The sequence below is a fragment of the Leuresthes tenuis genome, unplaced genomic scaffold (genome assembly GCF_036924035.1).
Source record: "Leuresthes tenuis unplaced genomic scaffold, fLeuTen1.0.hap1 SCAF_11, whole genome shotgun sequence".
In the NCBI taxonomy this organism is placed as follows: domain Eukaryota; kingdom Metazoa; phylum Chordata; class Actinopteri; order Atheriniformes; family Atherinopsidae; genus Leuresthes; species Leuresthes tenuis.
In genome coordinates this window covers 5,703,735-5,729,407 of record NW_027325365.1, presented here as the reverse complement: position 1 = coordinate 5,729,407, position 25,673 = coordinate 5,703,735, and the positions used below count along the sequence as shown (strand labels likewise).

Sequence of the window (25,673 nt, the reverse complement as noted above, 5' to 3'; positions counted from 1 at the left end):
TCTTGTTTGTTTTACACAAGTTTAATTTCTTCAAAAGTGCGAGCAAGCAAATTTCTTCTGAGATTATGTGTGCGTGAGTGTGCGCTCAGCATTTTACAACCAACTGTTTTAATACACACGAACATCCTGAGCCTATTAGATGTTATCAACTGTTTCTTCTTGCCTTACATACCAACTGTTGTGAAACAGTTATTTGTGTGGCAAATGTCTACAGCTGCATAATTTCATATTTCGTCTTATTTCTTTAAGTTGAACGCAAATTGTGTTTTGTCCAAGCTAAAATGAGCAGCGCAAATGACGAACCCACACACACAGACGGTGACTTTAGGCTGTTTATAAGACAGATGGTTGTGCAAATGTGAGTCCTGAGCTACGCTTACACACACAAACAAAACACACCTGTTCTTCTAAAAGCACAGATACACAGACAGGATGCAGTCATGTCCTCAGATGGATGCATCTATAACTGAGAACAGACTGTCTTGACTGCCCTGTCCCATATCGCGTGACAGCAGGATTAAAGAAAAGGGCGACATTTCCCTAATGTTGTGTTTGGCCACCACATAATGGGCAACGATACCTGCAGTGTCACATGTAAAGCACACCTGCCTTGTGTCTGTGTGGTTTAATTTCACTAAGGCACCAACTGAATTACGAGTAAAAGGTCAGAAGGTCAGTTCATTTAAATTAGTGCAGAAATATATTTTGTCTTGCATCTAGTTCTGGATAGATATCCCTCTTTATCGATATAAATTGATTGATATCTGTAGATATAGATCTATAGATATGTATCTATATGTATAACTTTTCTGGGACTGGATACTTGTAGATCAATTTGAGTTAAACACAATGATTGTGAATGCTAATTTTTATCTTCATTGGAACAACAAACTTGTAGGTAGACAGTGTTTTTATATTATGTGAATGTGTTTTGAGATTTTGGCATGTCTGTTAGTACCTCCAGGCTGGTTCAGTCAAACCCTGGACAGGAATTTAAGTCAGCCACAATGGGGGGATTTCCACGTGCCTCTCAATCCTCCTGCTCGGGAGATAATTAAAAAAAATGTGCGTCATGACATGGATGCATCCGCTCACATCCTTGTGGCTACAGGGAAGAAAAAAACTAAACTAAACAAAAAAAAAAAAGATATGTTCCGCTTGCTGTGAAGTAATGCTCCACACACAGTCTTTAGTAAAGTTGGAATCAATTTATGTCATTATGAAGTCTAGCACCTGGACTTCAGTGCCACCCAGTGGTAACAGCTATGATAAATGGTAATTGCAGTGAATAAAAAAATAAGTTATTGTAGTAATAATGCAAGGAAAACCCTCAGTACCTTGGTCTTTAATGTTTCTAGCGACTAAATGTCGGCTGACAATGCTGTAAATCTAATCAAAATAAGTTTTTGTACCAAGGTCCTAAAATTGAAATTTTCCTCCAGCGTTTTGGACCGTTGACCCGTTGGATCACCCTATACTTCTACTGAGTCTCAGCTGATGTACAGACATTCTTTTATTATCCTAAAAAATGTTTTGATCCACTGGGGGATTCATCTTCCCCTCAATGATTGCAGGCTGGCCATGCCTTGATGCAGCAAAGCAAGCCCAAATTATGATGTTTCCTCCACCATACTTTACGTTTGAGACAATGTTTTCATGACGATATGCAGTACCCTTTTTACACCAGATGTTCTTTCCTAACAGTTTAGTGTATTTTCAACAGTCCATGAAACATTTTACCAATACCACTGTGGAGTATCAGTGTGCTTCAGACATGCAGCAATGTTCTTTTTAGTAAGAGGCGGCTTCCTTGGTGGTGCCCTGCCAAAGACACCCAGTGTGTTCAATGTTTTACATCCTTTAGACTTAGAAAAAAATGATGCCTTCATTATTTGGCTGTCACCTGAGGCAGTTACCTGACTGATGAGTCTTTGTTGTGCTCATATTTTATAGTTGAAATCAAGACTTTGAGGGGTGATTGCAATAGCTTAATAGAGACATATTATGCCATTTTTACCCAAGAGTGCACAATTTCTTGAGGTCCCAGTGAAATTTCTGTGACATGCTGTGGTCCAAATATGATACAGTGGTACAGCTCCCTTTTCAGTGATGTCTAATCTGTGGGGTCAACAGATAGACAACAGACACAAATAGCACACAATAACCCCTGGAACCCCCAATACAGAAAGCATAGAGTACTGTTAACCTGATTCTTTCTTTGGAAGCCCAAGATCAAGCCGGAGGAATCTTGAGTTCACAGACAAAGCATTCATTTTGGTCACAGGTAAAGTATGGCAGGGCTGGGCTCAAACTGACAGAGGCCTCGCTGGGCCTCCATCAGAACGAGCCCCGATATCCGGAAATAGCTCATACTTATCTTCTTCACATTTGTTGAATGGAAGACGTTGGATTTACATGCAACCGAGTATAATTGGCCAGTTATTAGTGACTTGAGCAAGCCAACCACCGTCTACGTCATGTTCTTGGGATGTGATAAACGTGTGTGTGTGTGTTATTTAAGGCGTGTATGTAATGAAACATACCTATCTGACAAGATAGAGAAGAAGCTTCATCTGTCCCAGTTATTTAGTCCAGTTACACTATTTTAAAGTTCTGGACCATTCAAGGACAAACACTGTGTAGTATGAGCAGAGTGGACAAGTACAAGATAGGAACAGGTTTTAGTGAAATACAGAATATGAGTACATAATGTCTAAGAACAAAGCCAATTATAACAGTACCTAGCCTGAGAAGTCACACCATCTCAATTTGCCTTTTGTGCATCCCAAAATCAGGGACTTTGGTTGTGTTTCATCTGACTTTTCTAACTGATATTCACTTGAGACAAATGTATGCTCTCAAGCACAGACATCATTGTTACAACATGTTCCTTTTAATGTTAGCCTGCTTTATCTACAGTATCCCACGTACAAGTGCCCAAGTTTTAACTGTCTAGCTCATCATTTGAGGTTATCTCAGAGAATTCTGAGATAATCCTCTTTCTTTGACCTTTACTGCCCCAAATTTGCTTCTGGTGATTGTAGCAAACTCAGTTTTTTTAACCAAAATCGTGTGCTGATATGATTTCAACTAATGATCTCCAAATCTGCAGCTGTTTAGAGATGGACCCAAAAGACATTCCTGCCTCGTTTAAAACTAAATTCTTCTGAGCTCCTGGGACTTCTCTGTCGTAATGTGTGTTAGTCTGTCCAACAAGTGATGTCAAATTGATCTTGTTGGCCAGTTAAAACATGTTTCAGCACCACATAATTGATAATACGAGTGGGTATATTTTAATTTTTAGAGACCGTATTTAAGAATTTTACCTTCTGTTGATTTCAGGATATCCACAATTAAGTAAACTTTTTCTATTTGTTTAAATCATTGTATTTATCGTATTGCTGTGACATCCATATCTATGATACCACGATGCCAACAAACAACTTTAATCTCGTAGTCTCTCCATCGTACTTTCAATAAATCAGGATTTGTCGGTGATGATCCACATCTTTCTTCCATCAGTAAAAACTGTAAAGATAAACTGACCAAACCCATATGAAAGACCGTGCAGCTCCAGTCCACATAAAGCAGCCCGGAACGTGCCAACGTCAAAGACAAAGGAAATTAAATTTAGAGTTTATTTAGGTAATGATGGAGGTAGGCATTAAAAAAAAGAAGAAAAAAGAAAGGTGTAGCAGGGGAAAAAAATCTTTAAACACTTATTGGTTTAGCACAGCCATGAACTACTTCAATGAATATCAATTCAAGCTTGGCTACAGTACAACGTGTATTACAATTCATTGTGGCCTTGTTTCCTGCCGTTTCAAACTGGAGGTCGAGTGACCAACAGCGCAGGTAACAGACACAAGGCGACAATACCAACAAGAAAATTACACAGGGGATTATTGGATTGATAGAGCAGATAAACAGATGAATCCAGAGCTTCTTTAGGCTGATACAATGGTTGTTTAACGCTCCAACGCTTCATTTACTCCAAGTTAATGAAACGTAATGACAACTTCGTTGTGATGTTCAATGTTTAATGTTTGAACATGAACAGAGTAGCACTGCAAATTGATCTAAAACAAAGCTTAACAAGAGACTATGGAGCTAAATGCAAAAAAAAGCAAACAGAAAAACTAGATCATGTTAACTGCAAATGGAAGTTTAAACCAAAAAAAGAAATACTATTGATCATGAATCGCCTCCATTTTTTATTTGGACATATAGTTGGACGTGTAATGACAATCAAAAGATGACAACCAAAAAGAAAGAAAGGTTATCAAAAACAGAACATTTTAAAAAGGGAGGTTTGTATCAAACTAGACTTTTCAAATAAAGACAATAACAAAAAGTTCAAAGCTGCAAAAGGGCAGATTAAGCATAAATTTAAAACATGACTGTTCAGCTGCCAGATTTGTACATAAAAGCAAGAGATTTAATTACATAAATGTTCACCAAGTCAGATAAGGTGAAAGTACTAAAAATCACTAACACGGGGCTCTGCGACGAACGTGTGAAACAAAAACATACACCTCAGGGACGAAAAAGAAGGAGCATCTGAAACGGCTTTCAGTAAATTATCAGGTTACCCTAAATCACAGGAACATGTGAAATCTACAGGTAAGAAGTTTAAATTACTGTTCACAGAGAATGTTATGGTAGAAAATCAGCTATACCACCACTTAATGATGGTATACAACTGCTATCAATTGGCTCTCAAAAGGAATTAGGATCATAAAGACGTTGTAAGCACAGAGCGAGTGCATGCCAGAGTGCAAACATGCACTGAGTCATGTTCCCCTGATGTCACTGTCGTGTACCTTATGATTATGTTCCATTAAAAACTTAACTTGAGTCAATTATTTCTTTATAATCTCAGTATAATATATTGAGATACACTCAAAACTGGAAGTGCCCTCTCAGATACAATCCTGGCGTTAACAATTCATTTATTTTCACACTTCTTTGTTTAGGAAACCTTTTGTTCACTGTGATTAATGTGTTCAGAGTATTGATAGAAAAGAATAAGAAAATGATATAAACAATGATACGGCTCTCATCCAGGAATGAGAAGTGCATTTTCCCGTTGAAAACACAATTAAACAGGTCTTATCTACTCATCAGATACAAGCTGCACACACCACTTTCTAGAATGCATAATTTTTTCCATTGTTTGCTTCTTTGCTTTGTTAATGGAAACAAAAAAAGAAGAAAAGAAACCACTGAGTTACTGGCAAGCTTGCTTAAAAACTGTTCCTGTGCACCGAGCTGCCGGATGTGCTTTTAACCAAATGAGTGAATTAAGCTTGCGTGGCTGGAGCACTTACAGTAGCCCAGACAAAACTCAGTACAAACCATAAGCATGTTAACAAGCAAAAGTAGACAGAAGCAGAAAACACTCATTGTCACTGGCTGATGATGTAAAAATATCCAACTGCTTTGTATCAACTCTTTCAAACACCTTCGTATACACTGCTCAAATTCACAGATATCGGGACTCTGGTTTAATTCTGATGACATAGCAGATATTTAAAGGCACATTCTGCAATATCTCCCTGCATTGATTGCTAAAGGTGGACAAAGAGTCCCAGATGCAAAGCACCTGAAACCAGCTGCTCTGGACAAGCAGTTCCAAAGCAACTGCACCGCCTCTACATGAAGCACATAAGGTAGAGCGAGGTAAAACATCCTCTGTAATCTGACAGTTACACCAGCTGCAGGTAATAAGGGGTAAAACTGCAGATGCTTTTATTTTGCATGTCTCTGGTGAGTCCTTTTAGAAATATAAGATACTGCTGATTGGTTTACAGTCCAGTTGGTTTCTAGCTTTCTATACATTATCTCTGATTTTAGCCAATTATTTACATAATCACTTGTTTGTTGCTTTAGAAAACAGTCGGTTTAACCATTTATTGCCTGAAACTGGCACAACTGTCAGGAAGTGTTTCTTTCCTATAGTGAGAAACATCTGCAGAGCCAAACAGGCAGTGCTTAAACTTCCAATCCCTGGAGTTGGTTCAGACTGGCACCATCTCTAGATAAGTACATAGCTTCCCCTAGAAGAAAATTTACGGTTTGAGAGTGAGCCAGCTCCTTTGGTGCTTTGTATCTAAAACATAAAAAAGCAATGACAACCTAATCTATGCATTAATGGCTTTACCAAATATCACAGATATCAGTCCTTCTAATCAAGGTATTCAGCCGTGCTGACGGGATGAGGCTGGGTAGGAAATCTCGCCGACTGTGCCTTTAAATGTCTGGCAGAAAAATCATACAAATGCTTCGACACAAACAGGTGTTACTTCTTGTCTGTCTTCAGTGTTTGCACAAAACTCCAAAGATCCTTGACCACCTGAGGAAGGTGAGGAGAGAAAGGGATAAGACCAGAGTGAAATATAAATCATCCAAATGAAGTGCTACACAGCACGAGGCACATGACTCACTTTTACTACAACATGCTTTTTTGTGCGTCTTGCCTGTGGGAACGCTGACTTTGGATGGGGCTGTTGGGGGACGACGAGGGGTTGGGTGGGGGCAGCAGTACATACCAGAGTATATGACTAGGTGCTCCAGGTCTGACAGATCTCAGCCTTGGCTGATGAAACCAAAGCACTTCCACAGATGTTTCTACACACTGGGATCAACAAGCTCTCCCCAACCCAACCCAACTCCACCCCCACTCTTTTCCTTGTCCACCCAGGCCTTGTGTCGCTCTAAAGAGCTTCCACCTGCTCATAACTGTACAGTTAACATTTTAACACTGCAAACAATTACAAATGAGAGCGTTCAAATAGCCTGATTCAAGTGATCAAAATCTAAAAGATGCTTTGATGCAGCTTTACTATCCAACACTTTAGTCTGTAATCATTCGAGGGTTTTGGGTGATTAATTCATGCTTTGTAAAATAACGTGTTTTTCTTCTGAAATGACAAGCAGCATTAGGAAAGATTAAAGTCCTGCATTTTGTCAAAGGCCTTGAATGTGAAAAAGACTGGTACCATTCACATACCACCAGTCCCTCATTAGGCTACACAACACAAACTTCAGTAAATCACTGAGAGCGAGTTTGCCTTGGCAGGTGTACTCCCATTCCATCTAACAAGAGCCCGCCGACAAAACATGGATATATTTTTAAAAATGAAAAAACATTCTGTGCTGAGGAAATGTTTGAGGTACACTGGACAGTGTAAGGAACAAGGACAGTGTGAGGAACAATAACGCAGTCCTGGAGATCTATCAGGACATAGAGGACTCAAATCTAAAATTAGGTTTGTGTAAATGTGGTTTTTTTTTTTACCAGAAAATTGATAGAAATTGCACATGAAATGTCAGAACAAGAAACAGCAGAAATAAATCAATAAAATAAGTAAAGGTCACAGTGAGATTCCTGCTAATCAATTTGCTCAAAACCACACTGCAGAGATTACTCACTTTTTTGTCTGAGATTTTGAAAGAACTCTTCACGAAATTCTCAAACTTCTGCTGTGTCTTCGGTAGTGGTTTCCCCTGAGGGAAAAGACCGTTGAATCATTATCTTAACAGTCACACAATCAACTAAGAGGGATCATTTGCAAAAAAAAAAAAAAAAGAAAAGAGGATGATAGCCTTACCTCCTTGGCTGCGGTTGACAACTTGCTCTTAATCTCAGTCAGAGATGGAGATTTAGACGGGCCAGCCTGGGGTTTGTCTTTTCCTGGAGCAAGTGTCTGGAACAAATATCAGCTGGGTAAAAACACTGGCTGATGTGTCAATTAGGAGAGATTCATAGAGTTGCAGATAACATGATAGCTACAAATGATGCCACCATATTTCCTCTATTACGAAGGTGCAATGATCTTGAATTGAAATAAAAGATTCGGACATGTTGACAATAAATTCTTTCACTGACCAACAAGCCAGTCTGGGCTACAGCCCTATCATGACCCATTTAGTCTGGGTCTGTGTTTACAGGCTTGGCGTGGGCAAGCAGCTGGATGAAGATGAAAGCATCAGAAAGGACAACTCGTTCTAGCCTAATTACATCATCTTTTTAACAAATGCATCAGGTACAAATTATGTCTTCGTTGTTTGCAAGGAGGAGAGAGCAAAGTATGACTCTCCAATGAACAATACAAATTTTCTATTGATGAAAAAGCGACAAGTGCAACATTATACGATATAAAATGCATGATCTGACATGTTCAACCGGTCAACACTAAATATGGCCCAAAACAGACCTCCTTTGTCCTTTGGTGACATTAAAAGTGCTTCTTTCAAACTTGATGACTCTCGTTCTTGGGAGGAGGAGAACAGCATTAGCAGTTCATTTGAAGGCCCGTGGGTTGGACCAGACCAGACCCGGACAGCCAAAGGCTCAGAGGTCCTCAATTAGGAAGCGTTTCAATGTGACACAACATTACACACACCATACGGTACGACTTCATGTTACACAAGCCACAGAGCTTGTCCCAACAAGCAAAGCCAGTGTGGAATCCAGTGAAATTGCAGGGTTTCATTGAAAGGCAGAGTCACATTTGAAAGGCAGCAGGAGCAATGTGCTGAGCAACGGTTTACCCAGCACAGCGAAAAACATCCTCATGTGCAAATGGACTGTTGGCCACATATTGATTTGGACAGCTCGAGTGTTGAGGTCTCCGTACCTACAGTACCACTTATCCATCAGTGATTGACCACTTCAGCTAGAATCTCTAAATCGGAATATACTGAAAGCAAAAGACTCAATTACAAATTAATAAAATAGTAGATTTTTAAGAAAAAAATACTATTTAAGGAGTTGCTTTGAACTAACACAATAGGTCAATTTAAAAAGTATAAATAAAAAAAGTCCTTCTGATACATTGGAAACCTATTGACCTTGTTCTCCAAACTCAAACTTGGAACTGAAGCTCTTGTGTCTTTCGTGTGTCAGAACATGATCCTTTATAATTACCTAAACTACCTCAAGCTGTGGCTTCAAACAGTAAAAGACAGGTGGGATCATTTCAAGAAAATAAATTCTCTGCTTAGTTAGAAAAAATAATGCAATAATTTGTCCCTGTCCCTGAGAAATCTGCATTTTACAGCGAAGATCAAAAGGTATAAAATGAACAAAACCTTGACACAAACATTCCACACTGCACAAGAAAAAAAACACACATATGCTGCTGGCTCTTAGCCATACAAATGCACCACATATTTATTATTTACGGGCAGCTCTCTACTTCCAAAGGACAGCTGTGGACCTGAAACAGCTGATAAACACACAAAGCCGGCAAGCTTTTTCATCTGAGCCAGACACTGATTACAGATGCCACGAGACATGGAACTTAATCACAAGCACACTATCATTTGATGCAATCTCTCGTCTTCAATCCAGTGCAAACACATGGTTGTGACACATTTGCTCATCACGTCTGTCCAGGGATAGTAATTGTCATTTTGTTGGAATGAGAACCTCGGAGGCTCATGTTTGGGGAAACCATCAAGTCACTGGGAACTGTGACAATCCTAAGAGTCCCATACAGAAGTGTTTCTCCGAGGATCACAGCTGTGGCCTTGTAGTGTGTTCCCCGGCAGCAGAGCTCACAGTCTTGTACATTTTGATATTTTCTGACATTCAAGATAGATTTCTGTTTCTCTTAATTATCTAATCCCTCTTAATTATGCACAGTTGTTGGGTCTTTGGCTTGTCATCAACTCTAAATTATCCTCACACGTCTCTCTTGATGAGCAAAGTTCAGGAAAGGATGATACCAGTGTCATCATCAATCCTGTTCTCTATCAATTCCTCAGTTAAAGACTCAATTTTCTTAGACTACACAGGTTTTAAGCACCAAAACAACAGCTTACCAACCAGAATAAACTTTAGATTTATTGTCTTTGTCAACTCCACAATGTAAATAACACAGATTTGAACAGATCAGAGCAGAAATATACATCTTTTTAGGTCCCATCTCAGAGCTACTTTCTTGAAAATTAGCTCACCAAAAATGTGGACCCTCTACTGTTCAGAGGATGCGCAAGATGTTCCTTCCTCACGCATCACTTTCTGCGCCGAGTGTGAGGAGATGTAGCTGAGCTGTCAGCAGCCTCAGAACTGAAGTTAGCTGTAGCAGGAGTCTCCTGGTCAACATTTAAAGTGGAGGAAATGAATGAGTATCATCTCCAGCTGACCATTCTCAGTCAAAGAACACTGTGCTAAGCAGGGGCTGATGTTATCATAACACAGGATATTAACTGGTTAAAGATAATCTGCTTAGTCGATAATCTGACGGTGCTACCGATTAGCAGCATCAGTAGTACTTATGTTCTAACCATGTAGAGCATCAAATAAAATGTAGACAGAAGTGTCACGGATGATAGCAAAATGCTCATTTTGCAGGCATTAGTACCATCACTGTTATCACCTTCCTTCGTGAGATATTGTAATGTTTTACGACTGCCGTTTCCTCTCTTCCATGACTATTTTCACAACGGCACATGGATTTCTGTTGATGATCTTCTTCATTTGCAGTCAGTGCACACATTGCCTCAACACCTGCTGGCACTGATAAAGGCACAGATGAGCTCATAGGTGTACGATCCAGAGGCTTCCCATCCCAACCCACTCACAGACGACATGCAACCAAAAAGTTAAACAACAAGAAATGACGAAAAAAATGGAAGAAATTGTCATTGTGAACTGGAATTAAACAACTGCTCATGAATTAGGTAAATAACTTTAGTTTTTTGCTCAGTTTCAGAACAGAGCAGCACAAAAGTTCCCAAACACAACTGATAATAAAGGTGTGGAAAGGTCTCGTGCTGTGAGGCACGATGCGGACACGGAGGATACGATCGTAAATTGGGGATTTTTCAGCCGCAGCAGAACAATACAGCTGCATGCTTTGTTGCACAAGAAGGAGCTGAAGAAGAAGTGAAATGTATTATGATACTGTTAGTGTTAGTGCTGGGTGTTCCATTTGTTTAATCTGGCATTTTTACTGATATGAGGAACCACATGAGCGGTTTTCACCCTGACCTGTTGTCTGCAACCTCCAGGAAGACAGCCGGCCTGACTTATCAGCCACAAGTTAAGAAAAGGCTCTGCCAACTTTGCCCTCTTTCCACTCTTAACGAGGAAAGAGAATCACCAAAAATAAACTTTTATGGCTGAAGCTCCTTGAAGATGCAGATGAATCTGTCACCAAAAACTTGACTAAACTTTACAGAAATGGCTACAAGTGGACAATGCAGCGAAACTACAGTCCTGAAAAGTCATCTCTGAGTAAAACTAGCCATTGCATACTTCTGTGAACACTGATTTGTGTATAAGATACAGTAAGTACAGTACTGAGGTGGGTCATTAAGATCCAGCTATAAGGGTGGCAAGATAAGCTAATCAAGAATCGTTTAACAACTTGTTTTAGAGGTATGTGTCAGGCTTTTTAAGCCAAGTTCATTATTCTGTTAAAAGTTTTAAGAGCTACACCTCATCGATGTTGTTGCCATAATTCTGTTTATTGTCAGGTTTTAATCACAAGGTTACAAAAAATGATTGTCATGACATTGATCCATTTATCATTAATTCATTAATAGAGTTATTTAGTCATTTAGGGATGCAAAACATTGAGATGCTTCTTGGGATCTATTGAATCATTAACAGGTACATCAGTTTGCAATCAAATTGAATTGTGAGGTCATCAAAAATTCACACCTCTAATAATAAGCCTATTGAATTTAGTTTGATGTTTGGGGCTAGCAAGTGTTCCGACCGGTCCAGTAAAAATGGAACAGACTCTGAATGTGTATGCACATGGGTTGGTCTTTTGGACACTTTTCAGGTCTTAAAGAGAAAACATGCTCACAGAAATAAATGAGATCGGGATCTGTTGGAATACATGTCAATCAGCTGCTAAAACAATGACTCACACCCTTTTGGGATAAGGCTGAGTGAAGTGGTTAACTACTTTATGACTGTGACGTGTACTTAGAGACATCAACTTCTCCGAATCCACTAATCACACAACACCAGCTGCAAGATTAAGTTACCTCAGATCAGCACGACTCGAGTTAACTGGTTCACATGTTGAGCCTGTTACACGAGAAGGTGCCGCTACATGCTGGGCTGTGAGAGGTGAGAACTGTGGTACTGGCAACACATCTGACAAGCTAATCTAATGACCAGTCACCTGCATTTAGGAGAGAAAAAAACAGACATCCACGCCCGCTTCCTCGCTCCTCAGGGGCATCTGGAAGCGCAAGCTGCACCAGACATCAAACGATGGTAATGAGAGCAATTGGGAGAAGGTGTGTCCAGGAAGTGAGGGGTGTGAAGAGGTTGTAGAGAGGGAGCAGTTGTGAAGCAGTGGAGAGGGGATGGGAGTAATAAAAGCACAGAGGGCCAGAAAGTTAAACTGGCGGGAAGGTTTCGCTGGTTCGGTTGCCCATTGGCTAATCCCCAAAAGCACCACAAGAGCCACTGTGCTATGTCTGGACAAAAGACACCGCAGAGCATGCTGCACTCACCAACACAGCAGGAATGCAGCCTCAGGGAATCCCTTTCTAGCCTCAGGGGTTTAGCAGTCCTGTGCTTTAGTGTTCAACATGACAAAAAGCACAAATGTTCTGTCATGACCTCCAACAAAACATGACAGTTTTCTCGTGAGCCACAAGTGTGCATATGAGTGATGTGTCTTTTATGGTAATTCATGTTTTATCGCGTATGCAGTCAGCATTGCCATGCCAACACATGACCTCTTATCTAAGCAGAGCTTCGATCCAAGTCTTTCCCCTCACTTTAACATGCTTTGTGAAATGTGTAAGCTCGCAGAGGAGCTCACCAATTTGTTCTCCCTGATGTGTGTGCGAGCTACAGAGGGGTGAGGGCCATCAAAGGTGGCTGCAACTCAAGATGGCAGGGTCAAGCTAAGGGGTCACAGGTTTAAACCTTGCCCCAGGAAACCTGTTTAGAGGTCAGGTGTGTTTGCTTAAAGACAGGCAGAGTTCAAGCTTTGGGTTTTCAGAGGCGGGTGTCCAAGACATACTATCCAAGAAATTAACTATCACAATGAACTAATTGCAACATGCATTCATTACATTCCTCAGGTCTGGAATGTGAAAGCTTCTCTTTCCTTCTTTCCCTGCATTCTTTTAAATTGTTAATGGTAAATTCAAACAACCTGAGGCTCTGAGCCTAAAACCACACCCAATATTTTGAGCACAAATTTGTTTTTCCCCAAAGACCAACTTATTGGTCTGTTGTTTTGTTTTGTTTTTTAAGTGTAAAGTAAAGCATAACCAGTTTTGCCTGAAGGTCGAAGGCTTTTCTTCAAACCTGCTGGAGATGGTGTGAAGTTCATTTTCTCATTAAAAGAAAATGGAGGCTCTCCTCCAATTTATTCAGTTGAGAAATAATTTATGTTGTGCGAAGGCTGCGGCACCTCACATTGAATAAAATAATAGCCGTCTATCGCAGTAAATACTACCGTGTCCTCATAAACACAATAGTATAACTTTAAATGCCCTCTTCATGAACACACAGTTTTTTGCATCCATCTAAGAGTAACATACTTTAGTTTTGTTCACAATACAGTTGCCAATATAAAAAAAATAAAATCAAGAATGCAAGAAGGGGGGATTTTATAGTAAGGGGTGCAACAAATATCTCTAGTACCAATAATTTCACTTAATGTCAGTATTTTCTGTCAGTATTTTTATGACAAACTTTTCTTATATATTAAAAAGTGGGACTTCATGCAGCTAATTTCTGTTAATCCGCATTTTAAAGAAAGCATCACTTAAAAAACATGGCCTTTCCATACCTTTATATGAGGTTTGATCTTTGATCCTGATGTTTTTTCTGCAGGGCCATTTTGTTTCACAGGCGTCTTGTTGGGTTTCTTAGGGGTAGGCTCTGGGCTCTGAGGAAACGAGCAGTAGGACATCTCAACAACATGTACGCAAGTGCTTTAACACGCTCAAATTACCAGGCTGCTCTTCTCAAATGTTTGTATGTTGCAAAAAATTATATTAAATCGTGCGTTACAAACTAAAGCACATTTTTATTTAAGTGCAATGTGCTTTCATGTGCATTCAGTCCCAGGAGCTCCAGGTATTCATCGGCTCCAGTAGGCATTGATGGGAAAATGTGTTCAGAGCAGCAAAAGTGGAAACAACTTACTTTTTGTTTGCCAACTAAAACGTCTCATATGGAGGCTCCTAAACTGACAAAAACACACAAAGACTGATCAGTGTTACCCATCTCCAAGACAGCTAGTAGCTTACCCCGGCCGGCAGAGACAGCTGAAGTCAGTGGTCCAGCCAAATATAACGAACTGGCCTTATTATCCATAAATTCATGTCTGTCAGAGGCCGTGGCCCCCAACAGCCTGCATGCTTAATCCATTTAAGTTGTTCTAGTTATAAGCTTGTTCACTGGGAGGTTGTGCTAGTTACTGGATGTAACTCCAACTCTCTGTTCATTGTTACTCTGAAGTTAAACACTACAACTAGCAAAAGGCCTGTTTTTGGGGATTGTCCCCATGTTTGATAAACCAGTTTAAGCTAATTATTTTTGGTGTAAAAACAGTATAAAGTTGCTTGTTGTGGCTGTATTTATCGACACTTGGGCGAAAAGTGCTCATGGCTTGCTCGTTACCAGTATTCAACCATCCATATAATCAACACACGCTACGTGTTTGTTATAGCTTTCTTTCTTTTCCTGATTGGGAAATTCAAACTCTTTTTGGGGTTTTGAAATCCCCAATATGAAAGTACTGACTGACAAAATGTACAACTGACGTGCAACAGCACATAAGACTTCATTTTCTCCCGTGACTTCAAGATCACAAAAACATGTGTGCCACATACTACATCTCACTGTATCTTAAAATCACACGAAAACAAAAGCCTATAGATTCCAAAATAAAAAACAACATTGCTCTAAAAGAGTAGCGGGAGCAGAAAAGTTCAACCATCTGCAGTCTGCACTAAAAACAGAACTTTTCCTGAGCAGCAGTGGCTTCTAAAATTGTAAAGGAAACACAAGACAGGCTGGGTAATTTCTCAACGATCAGCTGCTTAGTAACCCAATAACCTGTCATTGTTCTCCACTCTGGAGGCCTTCATGTCAGGTTTACGTTGCTTTCAGTCGCCTGTGTAATTACTTTGTAATAGCCCAGGCAAGTGCCAGCATTTCCTGAGCACCAACCCTTTTCTTGCAATCAAAGGTATTCAACTAAAAATGGACTAGAAGCATAATTGCCTGTGTCGACACAATTACTACAACACAATAACACAAGCAATCCTTTTCAGCAATGACTAACACAAATTACAGGAAGTTAAGAGTTAGGATTCAAAGCTTGTGTTCTGTTTTTTTCTTCTTTAAATCAGAAGGTCATTGTTTCATGACGGGGCAACACTTAATCAAGCAGAGACACAAAGTCATAGTTGCACCTGAGGGCACGGAACGTGATGTATTTTAAATTCAGAGCAAACCTGGACTTTTGAAAAACAGGCTTGTCCCTTTTACTGTGGTTATCATAGTAGTCTTTAATCAATCTCCTGAATCATTTTGCGTCTAGCAGAAGATGAAGAACACCACAAAGACAAGACATGTGACCAGCACAGTCATTGTGGTTTTCTGTAATGTACTACAGTGCAACTGACATTCTGACGGAAAAGCTCAGAAGAATAAAAATCTCTGCCACACACTCAGGCACTGCTTATTCGGATCATCCAAGCACATAAGCGCATCCATTTGAGGTGCGTAAATGTCTTGATTCTATGATGCACAGCTATGCGTACGACTCCGCATCAGTGCAGCGATGGAACATAATGGAGAATTTGTAACCTAAATTAAAGTACATGACTATTACCTGATCACTTTCCCCCTCAGTGGAACAACAACATTCATTTTTCACCTGCTGTAAAACACCAAAGAGGAAGAAATGTGACGTAGACTCAAAGTTCTACTTACTACAGCAGCAAGCTTGTTTGGAAAGAGCTCACCTTGGATTTTATGAGTTTTAGAGAGAATAAGACCTAACTGAGAAGCAGTGAATGTGTAAAATCTGCCTCACAAAAACTGATGTGAAACTTTAGCAACATCCGCAACTTCAAGGCCAAAAATTCATTCAACATTCCAACTCAGGGGAAAGAGAATCACCAAATCTGTGGCTACTTTTATAGCTCAGTATAAATGATTAAAGCTATTCGGTCGAAAGAGAACAAATGTTTCTGTAACAACCTTTACAGAACCAGCTTTGCCTGCAATCTACAGTAAAACTTAAGTCCTGGTAAAGAACTTTATGAGTAGAGCTTGTTTAATTCTGAAGAAAGTCACATTTTATATTTGCACTGAATAAAAATGTAATTCAGATCCATCAGTTTGTATTTATTAAGAGGAGTACCAACATGTGGTTATAACGTGTGGTTCATTTTGAAGGTTCAGATTTTAAAGTTGCATGGAAGGATCAACTTGTTCTTACAGTAGACTACAGGGAAAGTCAGCAGAATGACTGCTTGCAGTCTCCATGCTGTACACGAGGCGAAGCAGTTCATCGGCTTTAGTTGTAGTCAACTACAGCTGCATTTATACCACAGGAAGTCTCCCCAGGGACCTTTGAATGGTCCTAATTGATGACCCCTGCGAATCCGAAAATAAACCCAACATAATGACAGAATTGTCTCTGCGACCTTCAAGTTTGGGCTCCTAACATTTCCTTTTCTTTTTTAATTTTTTTTTTGGGAGAGACAGGAAACAGGGTGCAGAGAGAGGGGAATGACACGCAGTAAAGGCCGTCCAATGCGGGACTCGAACCGACTACAGCTGACTGCACCGAGGACTGTAGCCTCTGTACATGGGTCGCCTGCACAACCCATTACCTACCACCCCAGGGCTCCTAACACTTCTGATTAATCATGGAGTCAGTGTCTTATTTCTACCAAACAACTCATCTTGAACACAATTTGACTCACTTTTCTTTAAACTGGCGTTTTGGTCTCAGTGTGACCCCCACCGTTGCGAGGCTCCTTTGTTGCCAAATGTATGATAACCTTTTCAAGTAATGACATTAGGTTTACTTGTCAAAGCAGTCGAGTCAACCTGCAACTGAAACTTCGACAAGCAAATCTTTTTTTTTTATTTAAATGAATATTATTTCCATAGATGTGACTGTTACACACATAAAGCTGAAAAAAAATAGGCAAATTTTCAGCAAAATATCGCTGAGCCCATCAGTGAATTTGAATTAGATGTTTGATCACATGTCACTACCCAAGAGAAGAGACCACCTGGGTCCACCTGGGTCCACCTGTAACGTTCACATCCTGATTTCATGTTAAACAAAAATCTGATAAAAGATCTAATTAATCTGAACAAGTGTTTGATGCCACATCTGATACTCCATGCTTTGGACGCATTGTGATCCAAACTCTGTACAGTACTGAGGTTTGACAACAAAAGAAAAACACCATTTATCCTAAAACACAGCTGAATTAGGAGTCAAAAGAATAATTGCTCCCAGCCCTACTTTCTAGAGCTTTGTGCTTTCATTATTAAAGAATGGGACAGGGTAGTTATGGGGCTAAAGGATTAAGATCATGCAGGGAAGGGGGTGTGGGGTGCATGAGGATTTGGTTGAGAAGACAACAAAATAAATCAACAGGTGACAGAAATGCTCAGCTGTCATCTGACCCTGAGGGAAGAATCGGCACTCACGTCGCAGGTATGCGCATCTGCCCTGCTTTGATCTCTTGCCTGGCACAGTTTGCACTTGGATAGCGTGCTTTAAAAAAAAATAAAAAAAATCACAAACAGACACAGACGTAAAAATGAGGCAGCTACACACATGTACCCACACACTTGTAAGCGATTGTGGTAACACGCAAAACAAGTGTTCAAAGGCAAAAGCCAGGTGCAAAGCTGAAATGGCATGAGAAACGATAAAAAGGAGCAATCATATTAACAGTGGGATGACAGAGGGACAAAGATATGCAGTGCTTCAGAAAAATGGTTGAAGATGTTTCCCATAACTAAGGAGAGAGTGTGTAACTGCGAGTCATGTGCGTTTCTCCCCTAATGCACGAGAGCAATCAACTCTTAATGTTTCCATACCATCTGTGTGTATGCAAATGTGCATACAGACTTACACTTTTAGATGTACAAGTGTACAGGGTGTACCTTTAAAGTGTGCATGTGTGTGGAGCATAACTTGGTCCTGTTGGTGAGACGGTGAGAATTCAAGCAGATTACAGAGGAGAAATCCGATCATTACACCACACAAACCCTGTATTTTACTCTCAGAAAACAGGTGGGTACACGAGCAAACAGGATGAAAACGTCTCATACAAAGAAGTGGACGGTCAGTGGGTGCAGGAATGGGTAGGGCTTGTTGAAATGAAATGCTTGCATTGCGTACAGTCTGCAGATTTCTAAATGATGTGGTAGAAACAAGATGGGAGTGGGGAGACGGCAGCAACACTGAGAAATTCCTTCTACAATAAAATAACTGAGGGAAAGCCACTGACTACTCTGACATCTAGTGGACAAGACAGGACTGGAAACACTCCAAACAAATAGACTTCACTTATTGAACTGCAAAGACATTTTGTTTGGCTAGAAAAGTGGTGATGGAACAAACAAGCCAAAAAGACTTTGTGAAATAGACTAATCATGCAAATGTCACTTAAAAAAAAACCTCGAGATAAAAGAAAACCAACTTAGATTCTGTTTTACCGACAAACAACAGGTTGTCCTCTGGAACACTTTGACATAAAAACTCTTAAAGCTCATCACTGGTTGTTCTGGACTCCAAGATAAATAAAGAAATAACTGCATTGACGGGTTTTCCATAAATGTGCTACTATGATAATGTTAAAGTTTAACTGAAAAAGGATTAAAACTTTTATCTTATCTGGCTCCATTCAAGTTCAAATAGCAGTCTTTCTCCTGCCTCCACGAGCCAAAACGAGTAAAGAAAACAGCACATTAAGCTAATGCAGTAGTTTTTTTCAGAATCAAATCTCAAGGTGATTACAATTGGTGGTGAAAATCTGAAATTTTATTTTGAAAGTTTGTCATAGTTCTACTTTCACAATGCACCGACTGTTTTAAGTGGGTAAGAGGGCCGAACTGCAGGCTACAAAGACTCTGAAAAAGACTGACTCGATGGCTGCATATATTGCACCAAAACTTGCATATATGCTTCAGTATTTGTGGCGCCCTCGTCGGTGTGAACCAGTTACTCACAACAGCTCATCTTTTACACTCCTTGTGCCATCATGAATACTGGCTTTCAAACTGTGTGCCAGTATCAAGCCGAAAGGTCCCTCTAACCTTAAATAGGAGGGCATGATGGTCATGATCTAAAAGGTAATTCTAATTTCTTAAATGTTTTCATCCAAAACATTGCGTTATTTTATTGTTCACACTTTTCACAGCATCCTGAAGTATCGTATAAACTACATTTCAGCAAGCTTAACGTAACCGTGTCTACCCTAATCGGTGCACACTCGATGGTTTGAAATGATCAAATCCATCATCCATGTTTGCTTAAATTCTGTTGTACATAGTAGCTACGGACAAAGGAGGAAAAACAGATCAGGCTTACTTTTTTGAGCACTTTTCCCACATTCTTCTGAGGCTTTACATCATCTTCATCGCTGTCATCGTCACTACAAGGTACAGTAAAAAATAAATAAATAAAAGTTAGATAACCTGAGAATTTACCCTCATTTCCATCTATACACAGAAAAAAAGTGTTATTTATCTTTTTACAGGATAAAAAGATTTACTGGCACGCGTCGAATTGATGCATAAACTATGATGAGGCAATAAAAAGTTAAACTGTGTTGACAGCACCAACGGGAGGTCCTCATTGGACGAGTTATATTGGAAAAAACGGACAATCTGACTGTGCAGGTGAGCTTTAAAAGCATTTCCCCACATACTCTGTGGACATGTGTTAGATCTCAGTAAATTAACAGATTAATCAAACATCTCCATTTACAGCAGAGCCTCTTCTAAGACACATTACACTGTACATAATCAAGTAAAACATGCAATCGGTTTATTTGATGGAATAGTGGCATTGATATGTCACAGACCCATGACCTGATCTATCAAAGGGGATATGCTACACTTCCCTTTCAGCTGGATTTCATTTACACCCTTGCAACCCTTGAATCTGGTGCAAGTTATTTATATGAAATGTTTTAATGTGATCTCACTGTTCGACTTTCACTTCAAACTAGGATTTGAAAGAAGCATGTTGTGTGCTGTCAGTTACGGTTCATAGAGAGGAAACTGAACCAACAGGTCAGAGTTTTACAAAAATCCGAAATCTGTCTTTGTTTTTATTGTAAATAAAGAACACCGTACTCATCATCGTCATCCTCGTCTTCGTCATCATCGTCTTCCTCATCATCCGACTCCATCTTTAGTCTTTTCTGCAGGGAAAATGAATATTTGGTTAGAAACACCATCACTTTGGGCATTTTGTTTAGTTGCTTATGTAAAACATCCTTTTCATTCTAATAATTTGCATCAATGTGTTAACTGAAATCACTTTATTTGTACTTTTGGTGCTGCTGAGAAACTTGCACACATTCTTTCCTTTGGCTACCTTCAACAACTAAATAAAGAAAATGTAAAATTCATGCACGTCAGTATTTCACTAACTTTACAACTGAACCTCAGCCTGAGCTTTTCTTTCTTTGGGATAATGTTCCTGCAGACTTATAAGTAGCTCTTTAGCAAACAAACTACCAATGGAGGCTTGTTCCCTGCCGACAGGTTTGCAGGCCGCTTCACAGGCGACGTATTGTGTTCCTCTTCTTCATCGTCCGAGTCTTTCACGCCTACAATGCAGAGTAATGCTTAATTCAGATATTTACCGTAATATAGAGTTCAAATTTTAATCAAACCAAAAGATTTTCCCCTTCCACTATTACTACAGAGGGAAGCATACAGAAATGTGATGGTTGCGAAAATAAAGTCGGTGCCACTGACTCTTTACTTTTCAATAACATGGTTTTCAGTGGGTGAGAACTTCTTTCAAAGATGTAGTAAACTGTCATCTGAGTCTTAATACTCACTAACAAAATGTTGACCGCTGATGTGAACTGGTCCAGAGCCAGAAAGGAGACGAAAGGTAACTGGAGGAGTTATCTCAAACCCACCTAAATTCATCTAGATGACAAAACAATTACAATGTGAATGCTTCTATCTCACAATTATTAATATACCAATCAAACTGCATGAGTTCAAAGTCACAAAAAGTGTGAAATAATAGAATTTCAGCCACTTAAATACTATCAATGTTGGTGTGGACTCACAGAGGGCAAGACAGATGGTTTCAGGGCAACAAGCGGCACTTTGGCGGTCTTCGCACCATAAGTAAGCCCTTCGACTTCCACCATGTGGAATTTGTCCTCAGCCTCAGCTCCCAGACACACCTGGAACAGCAGCACAGCTGTTAGTAAGTTTGTTTGAGATCAACCAGCAAAATGTACTGAAATAACTTTGACTTCAACATGAGCATTGGCAGAGGCTGGTGCACTTTTCAATGCTGCACTGTATATATAGCCCCTGTACACTCACATTACACATGGTTACAGATTCAGGCAACTTTGACTTTTGAGTTTGGAGGAGAGTTTGCACTGATGAGAGTTTGCAAGTGTTGTTCCTAAAAGTAAACTAAAAGTAGGATGTTTGTATCCGTGAAGCAGGCGTAGAGCACCTCTGGGGGAAAAGATGCTCTGTTGTAATGGATCGCTACAGATTAACTTATCTTATTCATTAATGAACCAAAACACCACAACAAATTTCACTCTCTCTTTCTTTTTAACTGGCAGTGAAGAACTTCCATGCCGACAATATTTTAGCAAGCGTGCCACAACATTACGACCAGTGACGCTGAAAAACATTACAATGGCGCCTGGCTGTGAGTGAGATACTGTCCCTGAAGTTGATGTGTGATGGGGATGTACAGCTGCTGACTGGACAGAGTTTCAATGACAATCAATGTACAGCGCCAACAGCCCCTTAATGCAGGGTTCTTCAACCCTGGTCCTCGGACCCACTGTCCTTATCAGGCCACTGCAGAGATTGATGACGAACTGATCATTTCAATCAGGTGTGGTGGAGGAGGGAACCATCGAAAACATGCAGGGCGGTGGGTCCCGAGGACCAGGGCTGAAGAACCCTGCCTTAATGGACACATGAGCTCAGAACTTTACACAGAGCAATTCAAGAATTCTGCAATTCTGATGAATCACATCTTCTTTTATATCATATGGAAGGTGAGGCCTGTGGGCGTGCTTACCTGGGGAAGACATAGCACCAAGAAGCACCAAGAAGCACCAGAAGGAAAACCAGCAGGGACAGTGCGATGCTTTGGGCAATGCTCTGCTGGAGAACCTTGAGTGCTGCTGTTCTTCTGGATGTTACTTTGACACGTATCACCTACCTAAACATTTTTATTAACCAATTATATCCTGTCATGGAAACGGCATTCCCTGATGGCAGTAGCCCTTTTCAGCAGGATTAAGCACCCCGTCACACTGCAAAAATTAGTGCGAGTGAAAGTTTGAAGCGTTGACTTAGCTTCCAGATTCTCCAGGGGCCTATACTACAAAGCAGGACCAGTGTCCTATGAGGTCATTTCAGCTTCAACTCTGGGTTTTTAGTTTTAAGCTGATTCCCTTCTCACAATTACAGCCTATGTTGGAAACCTTTCTACACAAATAAAAGCACCACCTACCAAACAATTACTTCTCTTGGAAAAAGAAAAGGTAAAAGACGACATCAATGTGTGAACAGTGAGGGTGTCTCTTTCCAACTAAGCCCAAAGTCAAGGCCAGACTACACCATTTGACTTTCACTGATAGGCTCTTCGTGATATATCTCCGCAGAAGGGAATGTTCTTGCAGCCAAAAACAGGGAGTGATCACTCTAAAGCCTGCTCCTAAAGATTTGGAATTAACATTATTTATCTTTATTTAATAAATTCACTGAACTATAAGAGATTTCTTTGCTATTTTCTCCAGCAACTTATTAGCAAAGTGTCTTAATACTCACCAAATTGCATCATATGTGAACATTTTCTTATCCACATTCATCTTATTAAATGGTTAAAAACTAAATTAAATCACTAGACAACTACAACCTTTTTCATTTAGCATTTTAGAGCCGGGATGAAGGAAAATGGACTTACAATTTACAACAATCCCGCTGACTGGTGTGCATCATTTCTCTGACCGCTTTTTAAAAAAAATTGTTTATTCATTTTATTTGGTGCAAAGAGCATTAAAAGCAGCCACGGGCTGCATCTGACAGAATAACACTTTCTCGCACCTGTTATAAACACACCTGCAGTACACAACCCGAACCACCAGATCTACTCATGCTTCAAGAACATAGCAGTGATTTTGATAGGCATAATAATTTATGCATTCACATAGCCGGCATTCTTTTACTCTTTTTCCAGCTTTCCTTCCTGCTTTGGCTACAGCTACTGTGTTGCTTTTCAGCCTGCTATGTGACTGTGACTTTCCACGTGCTGCCAACTCCACCCATTTTACATAAAGAGCACAAACCAAAAGTTGACTAACCTAACTGAACTTACTGAGTTGACAACCAGTATTGTCGTACAGTTTAGTGAGAGCTCCGTTGTTAAGAGAGCTCTATTAGCAAGGCCAGATAAACAGAGGATATGTGGATATGTTGAGCTTGCTTCATAGGAGAGGCCTCTGGTCTCAGTCCAGTTGAGCATCTGTGGGATGAGCTGTATGATCTATGGAGGCTTCACATCACATCACATCTTGGAAGCTCTGCTACTGAAGGCTTGGTGCCAGATACCATTACATTCTTTCAAATGTTCACTGGACTCCGTGCCTTAAAGGGCCAGGGCTGTTATTGGCGGAAGAAAGGGAACCTACCCAATATTAGGCAGGTGACGTAATGTTGTAGCCACCTGCTGTCTTAAGCGTCATTAAAGTATGTCCCGGTTATGAACTCAAGCTAAACTAAAGCAGAATTCCAACCACACAGCCAACGTTTTAAACATGCAAACAAAGGGCACCCTCATATGTGCAACTCTTCTGATCATAAAGTTTGAAGGTGGCTTAACAGTAACATTATTCTGCAGGAATTATTCAACATACATTCCTAAATTAAGAGAAAACGAGTCTCTTACTGCTTTGAGTGACAGCTGTTGCTCTGCATCGTCGTCGTCTATGTCAACTCTGAACTCCCGTTTATCCGATTTCAAGGTACAACCTGCGTGAGAACAAAACGTGTAACCAACCTTGCGCTTCTACTTGCTCTGAGACAACACAAACAAATGCAGAAAACTGTTTCAGATACGGGGGTGTATCTGCAAGCCTTGCAAGGCTAGCTAACAAAAGAGCTGAATTGGCGCGCGTTGGGGAAACAGGCTAGCCCGCTGTTTAGCTAATTCTCTGACTCTAAAATTGTTTAATAGCTATATTTGCGTGATAATAAAAACTGATTGTGTGACCCATTAATTTAATGTTTGTCTGAACAATCCAGCTCACCAAACAAGTACATTTGAGGTCTGCTAAAATCAGAGATATCATCGTCCTCCATCTTTGTGGTGGTGAGTTACACTTCCGGAGACTAGTTTGACTAACACAGATACTAGCCATTAGGGAGGCAGTACGTCATGAGCCTGACACTTGATTTACACCAATTGGATTTAGGGAAAGGCGGGACAAATGAGACTGTTCTACTTGATGACCACTAGATGGAACTGTCGTTATGTAGATTGTGGGCAGCTATCTGTAAACAAAAATCGTGATAGAACATATTGACTCAGAATAGATAGATATATAGTTAAAGAAACTTTGGATTTATCACCCTGGTAAAATCTATACTATAATTATTTCCTTCCATCGGGGTTTTTTACCCCATATATAAGTGTATAGGTGAATGCTTGCTTTTGTCCCTGCATGCACTTAAGTGTTCAAACAACCATATAACTGTTTTCACAATGCGAGTGTGTACATTATAGTGTCAGAAAGACATTTGTGACTGCATGTCATGCAAACCGGTTGAATTAGTTCTGATATCCATGTCAAGCTGTCAGCTTGCTGAGAGACTTCTTCACTCTTCACTTGACTCAGCTGGAAATTATTTGTTGTTCATAGACTTTCTTGCAAGAGCAGTAAACAGTTGTATGAAAATGTTCTTATCAAACCATCTCATACCCAGTGCTAATCACAGGAAAGTAGCCTTGTTCTCCACACTTGTATAGTGTAAGTTTACCTTTTTGGGAAAACATGTAATGTAAATGTATAAAAAATATTGATAAGAATTAATAAACATTGTGTGTGTGCGTGCGTGCGTGCATGTGTATTGGGTTATGTTGTTTTTTTAGGTTGTTTAATGTGGGAAAAGTTATTGCATTATAAGAGAAAAAAAATTAAGGCACTCCTAAGATGACCGCATTATACTGACATGTCCTAGCTAGACTATCAATAACAACACTCACACGGCTGCTCCCGAATGTTCGGAGCATTTTGGAAAAAAAACTGTTCAGTCAAACCAGTTATCCTCTGAAACTACAACAATGGTGAACAACAAGAACAATAAAAAGAACTTAGGAGAAAATAACAAATGTAAGTTGTATTAAACCATTAAATCTTTCATTGCTGTTGTTCTGACTTATTACTGATTCTGGTGATCA

At 39.9% G+C, this 25,673-nt stretch overlaps 1 protein-coding gene across 4 annotated transcripts; it reads right to left on the bottom strand.

Moving 5' to 3' along the window:
• Positions 1-5,770: 5,770 nt before the first annotated feature.
• npm1b (nucleophosmin 1b) lies at positions 5,771-24,601 on the bottom strand. 4 transcript variants are annotated; one of them, XM_072395200.1, is made up of 11 exons: positions 24,523-24,601; positions 24,162-24,244; positions 21,301-21,420; positions 21,061-21,154; positions 20,732-20,823; positions 20,335-20,412; positions 19,575-19,634; positions 13,785-13,883; positions 7,614-7,709; positions 7,435-7,509; positions 5,771-6,355 (listed from the first exon to the last, which is right to left on the bottom strand). In XM_072395200.1, the coding sequence occupies exons 1-11, from the start codon at positions 24,572-24,574 to the stop codon at positions 6,302-6,304; spliced, it is 903 nt and encodes a 300-aa protein (XP_072251301.1). In that variant the 5' UTR covers positions 24,575-24,601; the 3' UTR covers positions 5,771-6,301. The 4 variants fall into 4 exon arrangements, with proteins under 4 accessions (XP_072251301.1, XP_072251302.1, XP_072251303.1 ...); XM_072395201.1 differs by having other exon boundaries at positions 19,575-19,638; positions 20,345-20,412; XM_072395202.1 differs by lacking the exon at positions 13,785-13,883.
• Positions 24,602-25,673: the final 1,072 nt, after the last annotated feature.

Coding starts and splice junctions, on each gene's coding strand:
- npm1b (XM_072395200.1), bottom strand. CDS start 24,574: ATGGAGGACGATGATATCTCTGATTTTAGCAGACCTCAAATGTACTTG. Junction 21,155..21,300: donor AACCATCTGTCTTGCCCTCT/GTGAGTCCACAC, acceptor TTTGTCATCTAG/ATGAATTTAGGTGGGTTTGA. Junction 19,635..20,334: donor ACGATGATGAGTACGGTGTT/CTTTATTTACAA, acceptor CCTTGTAGTGAC/GATGACAGCGATGAAGATGA.